The sequence below is a fragment of the Octodon degus genome, unplaced genomic scaffold (assembly GCF_000260255.1).
Source record: "Octodon degus isolate 3935 unplaced genomic scaffold, OctDeg1.0 scaffold00095, whole genome shotgun sequence".
Taxonomy (NCBI): Eukaryota; Metazoa; Chordata; class Mammalia; order Rodentia; family Octodontidae; genus Octodon; species Octodon degus.
This window is the reverse complement of record NW_004524671.1, coordinates 5,914,213-5,927,794: the sequence shown is the minus strand read 5'-3', so window position 1 is coordinate 5,927,794 and position 13,582 is coordinate 5,914,213. Positions and strand designations below refer to the sequence as shown.

The 13,582-nt window shown below is 32.0% G+C and overlaps 1 protein-coding gene across 1 annotated transcript in view; it reads left to right on the top strand.

Annotated features, from left to right (window-relative positions):
- Vps13a (vacuolar protein sorting 13 homolog A) overlaps window positions 1–13,582 on the top strand; it is a 241,039-nt gene that overhangs the window by 207,821 nt on the left and 19,636 nt on the right. The window contains exon 67 of the mRNA XM_023722991.1: window positions 13,052–13,137. Within this exon, the coding sequence (XP_023578759.1) occupies window positions 13,052–13,137 (86 nt within the window). The remainder of the gene's footprint in view (window positions 1–13,051; window positions 13,138–13,582) is intronic.

The following is a 13,582-nucleotide window of genomic DNA, read 5'->3' as shown; positions in this document are numbered from 1 at the left end:
GTGAATTTGTTATTCTATTTCAGAGTCATGTGTTGGAGTACTGTACTGTTATAAAAACATTCATGATTTGTCATGGACGATTAGATAGTGAAATAATTTCTAGTCTAAGGGAAAAATTGCTTTTACTTTGATTCATGTTTTATATTTTTGTGAAATAAATAATGAACAAAAGTGAGATTTAATCATCTTTGTCAATTTATGTATTCATATGCACTGTCCTATTATATATGGTTATAAATTAATTCAGGACATTAGAGTGTTTATAATAGATATAATTATGTATGTTATCTATGTCTCTAAAAGACTCATAAGAAAATCTGTTTCATGTTTTCTGGACTTTTAAAAAATTTTAACTTCAATCTAATTGTCTTGTTTCTCTAGCACACCAGATGTATTAAAAAAGAAATCAAAGCCAAAAGATCTTCTAGAAAGAAAGATTATCAATAATTACAATGCTTAATTCCTATGATTGTTATGCTTATGGATCAACAACAGATTATTTACCTTGGCTCATATTAAACTCTTTTTTTATATTGTATTAAGTTTTTATTAGGTTATGGAAAATTGACTTAACTTTTGATTTGATTGAACTCATGATTTCTGAATTTTTAAATTTTTATCTAACTTTTATGTCTATGAATCTTTGTTCTTTATGTTGTTTGAAAATGACTACTGTAACTTCTAAAAACTGAGTTTACCAAAGACAGAAATACAAGCGCTAAAGTAACTTTTTTGAAATTTCTGCCTACATAGCATTCATTCAAATTAAAGTGAATTAAGGGAATATTTAATGTGTTAGTACTAAGAAATATGGAAATGTTACAGAATCTAATTATATCACAATACTGTTTTTTGAATTAAATTAAAAAAAAAACAGTGACCATTACCATAGTCACTGCTGGAAACAGAATTGCTGTTTGTCATGCATCTGCTGCTCTCTTACCCTGTAGTTGGTCAAAATTAGTCCTTCTCTAAAAACTACTTCTAGAAGCTAGAAAGCACACAGCCAGTTGTTGTAAATTGTGTGGGCTTAAGAAAGAAACAGCCTTGAAGTGTCTTCATTGGTTTCTTACATTCTAGCTTTGCTAGACACAGAGTCCTTGTAAAAGAAAATGTTAATTTTCAGAACATTTGCTGAGTTACTCTATGATTAACTCTGAATATAACAATAGTATGCAATGTAAAAACCATTGTCTATTTCCTATCTTGTTTTGAAATTCTGTATCATTTTTTTTTATTCTCCTTAAAATAAAAACAAATTGCAGACAAAAAATAATTTATCTAGAAAAGATTTTTTTGTTCTTTTCAGCAGTGACTGGGCATTCTAATGAAAAGAAATTGGAAGTAAGATTGTATTTATTTAAAATATCTTCATCAGTAAAGTGACAGTAATGCTATAACTGATAAACTTCATTGATGTGGTTTAGAATTTCATCTTTTTTTCACTTGCTCTTAGTAAATATTTTCTCTGACAACATAATTGCCCTTTTCTGTGTGTTTTCCTGCTATAGTCAAACTTTTTTTTTTTTTTTTTTTTTTTTTTTATGGAAGGGTCTACAGGGTGTTCAGGGTCTCACTCTTAGATCGGACTCATAGTGATTCTCCTGTTTACAGCCTTCCAAGAGATGGGATTACAGGCCTGCACCACCACACCCAGTCTCAATTGCTGTCAAAGTGTGCCCCGGGGGTGCCAGCCAAGGGATCGAACCCATGGCCCCTCTGCCTGCTTGCAGGCACTTTAAATCCACTGAGCTGTTTGGCCAACCCACAGTCAAATATTATTTTGACGTTCCATTGACCCCAAGTATTAATTTTCCAAATTTATAAACTACTTTGTTGTTTTTATTACAGAAAAATTTAACAGTGAAAACTTATGTTTTAAAACATGGTTTTCTTGATGAAGATACAGGACTGCACAAAAATACTTGTTCTTCGAATATGTAAAAAGTTCATCTTTGAAGTTCTAATGAAATCGACTAGTTTTTTCTACATTAATGGATGCATAAGTGGTTACTATCTAATAATAGTCTAATGAGAAAATGTTTGAAAATTATTTAATAGTGCACCTTTCTATATCCTTTTCATTTCTATATTCCAGATTTCTACATGATCATTGCTTATTTGTAGAAAATGAGAAGGAATATTCTCTCTTCCCTTAGAAAGAGTGATTATCCTTAGGAATTTTTTAATTTTCACTTGTGTCTGCCTTACCTTGAATTGCATACTGAAAACTGTCAGGAATAAACATTTGTGTAAAAATTCTGAAACTGTACATAGTGATTACATGAATAAATATTTATAAGAGTCTATAATTGGAATTAATCAACATTCACTTTGGACATAGCTAAAAAAATGAATTTTAGCTTTTGAAAACATTCAAAACACTTACTGAAGCAATGCTGAGGTGTCGACTTTAAGGTCATGCTGTTAAATGTGCAGCTAAAGCCACTGTAGATTTATGACTTAAAACATTAATATTCAGTATGAAAAAATGTATTTTTATTTCAAGATCATATACACAAAAGAAAATCACTAAAGCTATGAGTTTGCCTGACTTAAATCCTATAACGAAATTTTGCATTAAAATTTCTGTGATAATGGGGAAAAGAGCAAAAACAACCATTCCAACTGACACTACTTTTCTACCCACCTTCAAACCTCCATTTTCTGTTTTACAGAGTTCCTTGCAAATGAATTTATAGTGGCCTACAAATATTAAATAAAATGTTAAATTATGATGAATATGTAAAAAAATCCCAGTTTAGTTTTTCTGTCCTTGCTCCTTTGGTATAAATGAAGGTCAATTTAAAATATTTAGGCTGAGGGCTGGCCAAATAGTTCAGCAGATTAAAGCGCCTGCAAGTTTGATCCCTTATCCCGGGGCCTGCTGTGCTGGCCCCGCCCTGGGCATGCTAAGAAGGCAGTTGAGACTGGGCATGGTGTAGTGTGCCTGTAATCCCAGCTCTTGGGAGGCTGTAAACAGGTGGATCACTATGAGTCTGGTCTAGCAGTGAGACCCTGAACACCCTGCAGACCCTTCCCTAAAATTAAAAAAAAAAAAATAGGCTGTTAATTTACCATTTAGTTAAATATATGGATGTCTCTATACAAAACAAGGAAAATCCTAAATCAAGAAAGAATAAAGTGCATGAATTCAAATATGTCTGTATTAAAGAACCAGTGAGATTTCCTAAGTAGCAGTTTCTGCTTTTGCCTTACTGTGGTGTAGAACATTTTCATGTCCATGGTTAATATAAATTTATTTAGCAGCCATTCCACATCAGTCAGTCTACACAGTATATGGCAGCATTGTTCCCCTAAATAATCAGTTTATAAACAGATGTTTCATAATTTGGTAAAACTGGCTTTTAATGCAGTCTTCATTTTATATGTGTTTTCTATGTGATGCAATGTTAACAGATTTCAACCAAATTGTATTTGATCACTCCTCAGGTTCTTAGAGATGATCAAGTACATCAGCATTGACAATATCAAAGGTATTATTTTTGTTTTTAAAGAAACATAATCAGAAGATTTAGCTTGTCTGATTATATTTTTCTATTGTAAATTCTCACTTATCAGTAGCCTGTTAACTACATTACTGCTATGGAGATTTTCTGACTATATTAAATAAAACTTGATGCTTCTATTAATTAAAATTATAGAGACCCATATATGTAATAAAAACCAAAATCCTATTAGTCAACTTACCAATTCTGTCCACTACCGTAGCATTTTACAGACAATATGAAGATACTCAAATATTAAAGATTTTCTACATTGTTGATGCAATATACGCTCATTAGAGAAAACAGAAAAAAATAAAAATAAAAAAATAAATTAAAAAAAAAAAGAAAACAGAGAAAGGAAACAAATTATCCTTTGTCTTCATACCATTTATGGGATATCTCCTTTTTAAAATTTTTATAGTTATGATCATATGTTTGTATTTTTTCTGCTGTTTTGCTTTTAATTTACTATAAATTGTATAAGTAACATTAATTTCTAAGTACTAAAAAATCCCAAACAATAGCCCCATATAAGAAATCTAGTCTTTAATTTCTGAAGCATGTAAGTGGTCATCCTGGGCCTTTTATTTTTATAATGGATGTAGAAACTTTTTTGATTGTATTTCTGCCTTTAGACATTGTGTCTTTTGAAAAACTCTTCCTCTTATTTTCAAAAACGTAAGTGTATGTGGATGTATAATTCCATTCTCTGTGCATATAAAGAGGTGAGTTCATGGTAGTCTATTTCACATTTCAAGTACTTTTGAATTTTATCTGTTTTCAAATTATAGTAGCCATTATGTAAGTTGTTGGAAAAGGGAAGATGTTTTTGTGTATTTTCTTTCAGAAATTACAGGTCTTTATAATTAGCTTCAAACACTGCCTTAATTGCAAATGGAAGATAACTGTCTTCAGCTTCCATGGTTCTCTCTTTTACTTCAGGAAGAGAATAATGAGAAAAGGGCTTAAAAATAACTATCAGATTGCCAGAGTAGTGCTGAACACTCTTCTCTTGGCTTCATCTGAAATTTTGAGTAAGTGGACAAGAGCTAGGAAACAAAAGCTTTTTGGATTTCACTCTTCATTTTATAACTTCTTCTCCAGAAAGATATTTCTGAATGGAATGAAAAAATTGAAGAGAGCTGAATTTTGTTACTCAGAGATGAGAGCTCTGAGCACCTAGGAAAGGCAGAGCTCGGGAATGATTACCTCTCCACTTGGATATAGTTCTCTTATTTCATGTTTTAGTTTAGCAGAAATGGGTCTGGGGAGATAGCTCAGCATAAGTGCCTGCCTGGCACATGCAAGGTCCCGAATTTGATCCCCAGTCAAAAAAAAAAAAAAAAAAAACAGTTTAGCAAAATGTTTTGGACCAGTGGAATCCCAGTTAGAACCTGCGAGTGTTATGTAAAAAATACTTTTTGGATAAGACTCAAAAAGTTATGTCTTTTCTCTGGAATTGATGGTTCCACTTATGGAAGATTCAGGTTTTTTCTTCATCTCAAGTTTAAAATGAATTAATTTTCTTTTTAAATTCAGTAATCTCACTGAGATGAATGTGATATCTTGACAACTTAAAAACTTGTTGTCATTGCATTTGTTGAAATTGTAAACGGGTTAAGGAAAGATAAATACTGTTAAAATGGAAATTCAGCAGTAGAAGAAATATTGTTAAATATGTTCTATTTGGGTCTCTCTTTTTAACAAGGACATATAAAGTGGACTAAAACTGCAGTATTAGTTGAGCCTTAATTAGCTAAAGACCCTACATTCTGAGTTAGGACTTAACTCAGACTTGAGCTCTGCCTTATAATTTACCCATAGTTTCTTCATGCAGGCATATACATTCTTAGCATAAGCTGATTTTAGTAAAGCTCGTTCATTTTAGTAAAGCGTTTCTATGAGCACACATATATTCACACTTACCCACTGTAATGCTAGTTAGAAGGCTTAGTATAAGTACACAGAGTATGTTTCTGTTGGCTGAATGTCTTGAGAAAGAACGGATGCATTCGTTTGCCAAATTAAATCGTTAATTTTTATTCAAAATTAGATGATAGGCCTCCATGTTAAAAAAGAAAAGTTATTTGTGAAAGGTGTTCTGTGTTTTCTTCGATTTTTTTTTTTTTTTGTCACTTAAGGGCTTTTATTTATAAATATAAATGATATATATCCTACTCTTTCTGATAATAACTCGAATGAACTATATTGACAACTTTTCAGTGAAAATTTACAACTGTAAAGAGCCCTTTGGGGAGCACTATAGTGAAACAGAAGTGTGATTTTAAAAATGTAGTGAAGATACAGTGTTGGAGTATAGGTATATATTCCATGTAAAGCTAACCTCTCTGGAATAAGTTTCTAGGGAGTACTTTTAGTTTTTTGATCCCCAAAATAATAAGATGCATTACAAGTATATTAGTGGATTTTTGCTGGCTCTATTTCAAAGCATAGTTTACCTGAATACAAAGAAAAAAAATCATGTATTCATTCACTCTACATGTCTGTTAAATTCCTATTCCTTAGATTTCAAACAATTTTCAAATAGTAAAGAGATTTGCTCATCCAGTGAGCTTTAATTAATAGTAAGCTTTATTGTTCTGGTGGTTAGGGATAAAACATTCAGCAACTCTATAATGTCAGTATTTTCTTAGTCCATTCCTGTTTGCTGTTTGCTATTACATGTAGTATAGAAAGAATTGTATAAATGAAGATGTAAGATATGACTCATCTCCAAAGAGATAATGCTCCCCAGATGTCACGTGAAATTTGAAGCATTACAAGAGATACCATAGAACTTGTGGGATATCTAACTCTGTATTCCAGTGAACTATTAAAATAAGATTGCACTGCTTCTACTGGTAACACACATATACATTATTATAGTTGTCCCTTGGTACATACAGGGAATTTGCTAGCACAACCCCTAAGGAAACCTAAATCTATGTCTGCTCAAATCCCTTCCATAAAATGGCATAGTATTCGCATATAGCCTAAGCATATTCTCCTGTATATTTTTTACTATCTAATACAATGTAAGTTCTAAGGAAATAGTGTCATAGCTATATTCTCTAAGGAGTGACAAGAAAAAACGTACTTTATTCATGATCAATGCAGAAGAAATGTTTTAGAACATTTCTGATCCATGGTTGAATCTACAGGTTGAACCCATACAGATGGGGAGAGAGCTGCCTGTAGTCCTTCTATGTAATACTCAGATTGATAGTAATATTTTTTATTTAAGATAAAGCAGTACTTTATGGGTCAGGCCATGATTCTTGGGTTGAGTAAATCTTTTTCTTTTACTAGCTCTGTGTTATGCCTATCTTTAGTATTATGTGTCTTGGTGTCTTGATAGGATTAAAACAAGATAATATATAATAATATGGTGCCTAATAAGAACTCTATTGTATTTTTATTATTCCAGATGATGCCAGTTTATGCTAGTTCTCGGCCACCATTACATAAATTCTATATACATTTTTCTCTCCTTTGCCAAGACAAAAACAACATTAAACCTCATCCTTTTTGTTTCCTTTCAAGGTTAGTAGAATGGTTACACCACCATGATAATTTTCACACAGTAATTGATAAATGGTAGAAATAGTAAATTCTCGGCTATTTGGATGCTCTTAATGTCAGTATTTTAAAAGAAATTTATTGTTTGCAGGTATAGATCAATGTTGATTAATATTAGAGGTTCTGCTGGAACTGCTTTAGTGAGACTCTTGTAATTATGCACTTAATCCTGACACACTGCCTGTGCGTCTTCTATAATGTTATTAGGTAGGTTGATAGTCTGCTGTTGTAGACCACATAACTACTTCATGAGCATAATGCTGTTCTTTTTCCAAACTGTTTTTGCTGGTATAAGCTCAGCTTTCTTGCCATTGATACTATCATAGCCTATGCCTATGCTTTGGCTTAGAGCCAAGATAACTCCTTAGCATGGGAGGAGACTGGTATGAGAGATATAATAAAGGAAAGATGGTAAAGTCATTGAGGTTTCCTATTATATGTAATCATGAATCTTAGCTAAATACCCCCTTTCCTTGGCTGTAGCAGTCAAGCCTCAGATTCAAAGTGAATTAGTAGAACACCTTTTACCCATAAACTTTATTAATCAGATAACTCTAAGGTGTACTTACTTGGGTTTTCTCTAAAGCTATTTCTGAACATGTCTGTTCTTAAATACTTGAAAAATGATAGCATTTATCATTTTACAAGCAACTCCCTGAATTGGCTTTTCAAGAATGCTTACGTTGTGAGTAGAATCTATTCCTAAACCTATTTTCCCTATTTTCTGATGATTTAAATTAACCAATCTGTAAAAAGTATTCTCTAGTAGATTTTCTTGGCTTACTAGCATTCATTATCATTCATCTAGATGAATTTCATATTCCTTTACTACACCATTTTGCTGTCTTATAAAAACTCATTCATCTGTGAAACTATTTTGCCTTCCAGAAGAGTAACGATTGAGAATTTTTGTTTTGCTTGCTAAACTGTATTAATGCAAATATTAATATGTAAGTATATTAATATAAATATATTTCTGTAACAGTTAATACTTTATATTTTTAGGGATTTAAAGTTTTCCATTTTACTAATTGTTGCCAGCAAATTTTTTTTTTTTTCTCTCAGTACCAGGAATCAAACTCAGAACCTTGTACTTGCCAGGCAGGCACTTATGCTGCTGAGCTACATCCCCAGCCTGTGTTTTTGCTTTGTTTTTCTTTTCATGTTTTGATTTTGCTTTTCCAGTACTTGCTACCTCATAACGTTTGAATGATTTGAAAAGATTAGAAATAGCTGCATCACTGGTTTCTAGCTTTTGTTTTGTTTCCTAAAGTATTTGGGGATGGGAGATACAACTCAGTAGCAAAGTGCCTGCCTGGCAAGCACAGGCCCTGAGTTTGAGTCCTGATAGCAGAAATAAAGAGAATATTTGGACTGACAGGAAACTTGGGTATTCATGGAAAATAACTCTGACACTACTGTCATCAAATCCCTACTTTCTTTGTGTTTCTAAATATGTGGCTAATTTGATTTAGATTTATGTTTCAGGAAACTATCACATACTTATCTTTTCTAAATGCAAATAGAACCCTTTTACCAGTAACCTTTTTAATTGCTAAAGACTTGATAGTTACATATAACCAATGAAGTTTCTGTTGTGTTACTCTTGTTTATTTTAAAAATTCCCAAAACATAAATAATTCACATATACTTTTAATGAATAAGGCAAAAAAATACCCTTTAAAACTAAAGTATAAAAACTCAGCTAAGAGGTCTAAATTCAGCCAAATCTTGATCTTTTATTTAAAGGTCCTACTCTGTTTTGCTAATTCATTTATTTTAAGGGATATCACAAATTATATTAATACAAGCATTCATTCTTAAGCATGTTTCTGATGGAAGAATATAGGATATTAACACTAAATCATTTGGACACTGTTGACCTAGAAAAATTCAACTAACCTGACCTGTCTTAACAGTTGCCTCAGCAACTAACCATCTTCCATGATTATCAAAGAGATGTTTGAAGTACAGTGGAGGAAATGGCATCTTGAAGTAACAAAAAGGACTGGAAAAAGAAACTATACAGCCAATGTTCTGAACCCAGTTTTGTAACTAACCCAAAGCGAATCACTTGTCTGAAATTTTACCTTTTTATACAAGATTGTTGTTAAGATTAAAATGGATTGATTAAGCACCTAATTTTCAGTTTTCTCCATGTATACAGGAAGAGTAATTTGGATGCAGAATATTCCTTTCAGGTCTAACATTCAGATTTTTATTTATATGTTGACATTTTGAAAAGTACAAGTCATAATATATATGTATAAAGTTGAGCAATTAGGCAGCAAATTGTGACCAACAGCATGATATTGTAGACTCCTTACAATGGAATGGAAGATGAATGTGACTATCAGTAATTACATTCTCTCCCAACTTCTCTCCAATTCAGTTTGGACTCTGCTTATCACACTATACATTATTTTCACATGTTTGTAATCAGACATAGGTAAAAATTTTACATTTTTTTTCTATATTTAGGACAGGGTCTACAGGGTCTCACTGCATAGATTGGACTCATGATTCTCCTGTTTTCAGCCTCCCAAGAGCTGTGATTACAGGCATGTGCCACCAAACCCAGTCTCAATCACCATGTCAGCGCATCCCAGGGGCAGGGCCAGCAGGGCATGTATGGGATTGAACCCTGGCCACTGTGCTCTGCCTAAGCAGGCACTTTAGTCCACTGAGCGGTCAGGCCAGCCCCAGGATGCTCTTTTCAATATTTAATTATATCAATTCTTAATAACATAGCTTATTACATGTCAAGCACACTGCTCTGACCTAATAGCCAATCATTTTTCACATGTTGCATTTAATGTTTTGGGTGAATTTCAAAAAGCATTCCAGAAATTGTCCCTCTCACCGCTAACCTTGGACTTGTTTTAGCTTTTATTTATTTGAAATTTACTCTATTAAAATTGATTTAATTGCTTATAGGCACAGCTTAGCTTTAAATTGAGTTTCAAAAGAGTGATGAAAGACAGGTCCAACAAATGCCCAAACTTAGGTGTGTTGTAAAAGAAATGAAATACTTGGAATGAAAGCACTTGTCTTCAGTTACTTAAAAAGTATGATCATTAATTAGGTATATAAACTTCTGACATTTAATAGTGGTGTTTTTAAGGAATTTGGTGTTTGTACAGTATTTATTTTAAAATGACCAATAAAATGAGAGTACTTTCTAAGATAATTTTCAAATGCAAACTGTTACAGTATAAAGGATGTAAAGTTAAAAACTTCTGTCCCTACCATTATTCTTTACAAGTTCAGAGATAGATGCTGTTAAGACTGGGTATACTGTTTGAAAACCTTCTTAGGCCATATATATATATATATATATATATATATGTATATGCTTTTCTTTTTCCTATCCAATAAGTTTCTTTTTATAGTCTTACACCTTTTTTCTATAACACATATTCTTTATATGGCTTTATAATGTACCACTGTATGGCTGCATCATAATTTAGCTAGTCCCTTTGGAGTATTCTGCTCTTAATGGTGAAGATTCTTATATGTACATCTTGACATTCTTCTGATTACAGGTAATTGTAGCACTAGTATTGTTGACTCAGTATACTTAGTGGATTTGTGTAATCTTTTGAGTTAAGTTGAACACATTTGTTAGATTTTGTTTTCGCTAAACTACCTGTTGATAACCTTTACATACTTTACTGTTTATTCATTTTCTTCTGTTGGTTTACTCAAATTGGTAAAATCTGGTAAATTATGAAATATTTCTCTATTAATATAAATATTTTCTCAACTTATCCCTTGATTCTTGTGCTATTTAACTGGTTTATTGTTTTTAACCATTCAATAATGTTAAATTTCTGTGTACTGTAATTTGTTCTATCTTAGGTTTTATGAATTTTGTTTTGGCCTTCCCTACTCCAAGATTATGATGTTACTTTTTCTAGTACTTTTAGAGTCACTTTATGTGCTCAGGTCATTGATCCATTTGGAATTAATTTGGTGTAAAGAGAGAACGAGGATCCAACTGTAGCCAATGAGTTTCCTGAAACCATTCATATGATAACATGTTTTTATCCAGCAACTTGAACTGCTTTTTGATACTCAAATTTCTATATTGCGATAGATAAGATTTTGTGAAGTTGCACACATATGAGGTGTATTCTTTCATTGATATGTCATAGAAACTTCTACCAGCATCAACTCTTTCACTACTGTAACTTTATTAAGTGCATTGTCTGCTGGGGGGGCTTCACATTCTGCTTTTATAACTTGCTGGATGTTACCTAATTTTTCTTGCACATAAAGTTTAGTGTAATCTTAGTCATTTATATTCCCCTTCTCTACCCTATCCTCCAAAAATCACAATCTTGGAATATTTGGTGAAACTGGAGAAGAAGGAGAATGATGGTTGGTTGAATTCTGAATACCATCTGTATTCTAATGAATTTTTATATCAAGAATGAGATACGGACTTTCATTGTCAAAACTGTATTCCTCTAATAAAGTGTTAATAGCATTTATCATATAACTTCTGCACTGTATTTGTAAAATATGTATAAATACTTTGTTATTCTTAAAGGATTCTTTTTCCCTTAATTTCCAAATTGATTACTGCATTTTATGTACTAAACTTTCCAGATACAGTGTTCTCTGCAAGTAATTTTTCTCTCTCCCCTCAAAGATTTGATGCCTCTTTATCCTAGTAATTCATACTGTCTTGATTTATTTTGCCTAATTTTTGGAGTTTATTTTCATAATAATTTTTACTTTGTTCTGAATCTTTGGCTGTGTCTGTCCCTTTTTAATTTTCAATATATTTATGTTTAATCATCATCATGACAGTCAATAGTGAGAATACTTTTTCCTAGGATTTTATAACCTTTGACGTTAGATACCTCCTGTGCAGGTAATCTGCATGCCCCACCCTGCTGCTTAGCTTTTTATTTACTTCTCCAAGAAAATTAAGACTATTTGCTCAGCTTGCTATACTGACATGATTATGAAGTCACAACTTAGCTTTCTTCTAAACTAGTTTAGTTTTTTATTACAAATCCAAGGAACACAATTTTCCAAACTCTGTATCCTCTTGGAGTTTCTGTAGAATTTCTTTTTACCTAAATTCTTAATATGCCTCCTTTAGGGTGATCTTAGTCACAGTCACAAAGCTTACCTTTAAAAATAAGCTAGCCTGCAGTGTTTTGTGTTTTTTGTCTTTTTTTGGTGTCAGGAATCGAACTCAGGACCTTGTACTTGCCAGGCAGGTGCCTGTGCTGAACTATATCCCCACCCCACCCCCGCAATGTATTTTAGTAGTCAAAGTAACTTTATTCTCAGAGGGAATTATACTGAAAATAGAATTTAAACTATTTTCTGTGTGATTGTTTTCTGCAGCAAAGCACTATTAACAGATAGTGTCATAGACAGACTGTTTCAGTAGTCCTAAAAATAAAGATTGTCACATAAGTAGGCCTTTTGGGTCCCCTGTTTGTCCGGAAATGCTGCTGCTTATTTTTTTGCTTTGTTTCAGTTTTCTTAGTATTTTTAAATGAGTTCTGAGACCAGCATAAAGAAATTTCTAGGGAAAAAAGCAAAGCAAGAGTTAGCTGTGTATGATAATGTATATTTCTGTATAGTTATAATCAAATGCTAATATATTTTCCAAGATAAAACTGTGCTAATATTTTAATACCTTATTAAATTGAACTTAAACTTTGTAAGGTTGTGTCTTCAAAAATCTAGCATTTAAACAAATGGTTTTTAAAAACAAAACAAATATAGCATTTAAAGATGGTCTAATTTAGTAATCTTAAAACAATGCGGTAGATAATTTTTAAAGGAAAGCAAAGATTTTGTAAATGTTTAATTCTATTTTTAATATATATTTCTTATAAAAGCTTGTGAATGATTTGCTCTCATTGAGAAAACAAATAGTTTTAAAAAATCATGTGATATTATGGAATATTATCAATTTTTCTCATTTCTTTAAGGTCATGGAAAATGGAAGATTTGCAAAATACAAATATTTTACCCATGTCATGATCAATAAAACAGATATGTTCATGATAACTAGACGGTAACTTGCCTTCTTTCTCTAATGTAATTCCATAAGGGGTTAATAGCCACTTGTGAAGAACTTGTTAGATACTTTTGTACCTTTCTCTTGCTTAGTAGAGCTGGTTCCTAAGATGTTATATAAATTCATGGTTAGCTTTGTTTATGTACAGATAAACAGTCAAACACAAGCATAAATTGTATATTTTAGCATTTGCCTCAAATTCAGTGAGTACAGAAATTCCATAAATTATCCTCTCAATGACAAACTTACCTTTCTGTAAAAAAGCATACAATTTCAGGTTAGACCAGAAGAGTCCACTGATGGCCAGGAGCCAGCTGTTTATTGCTTTAACTCAACTCCTTAAAGTATGTGTTATCTAAAAGAAAACTGGTTACACCTAAAATTGATGTTTCAGCCACAAAAAGAAATTGGGAAAAGCCTTTGAAAGAACTAAATGAAATTA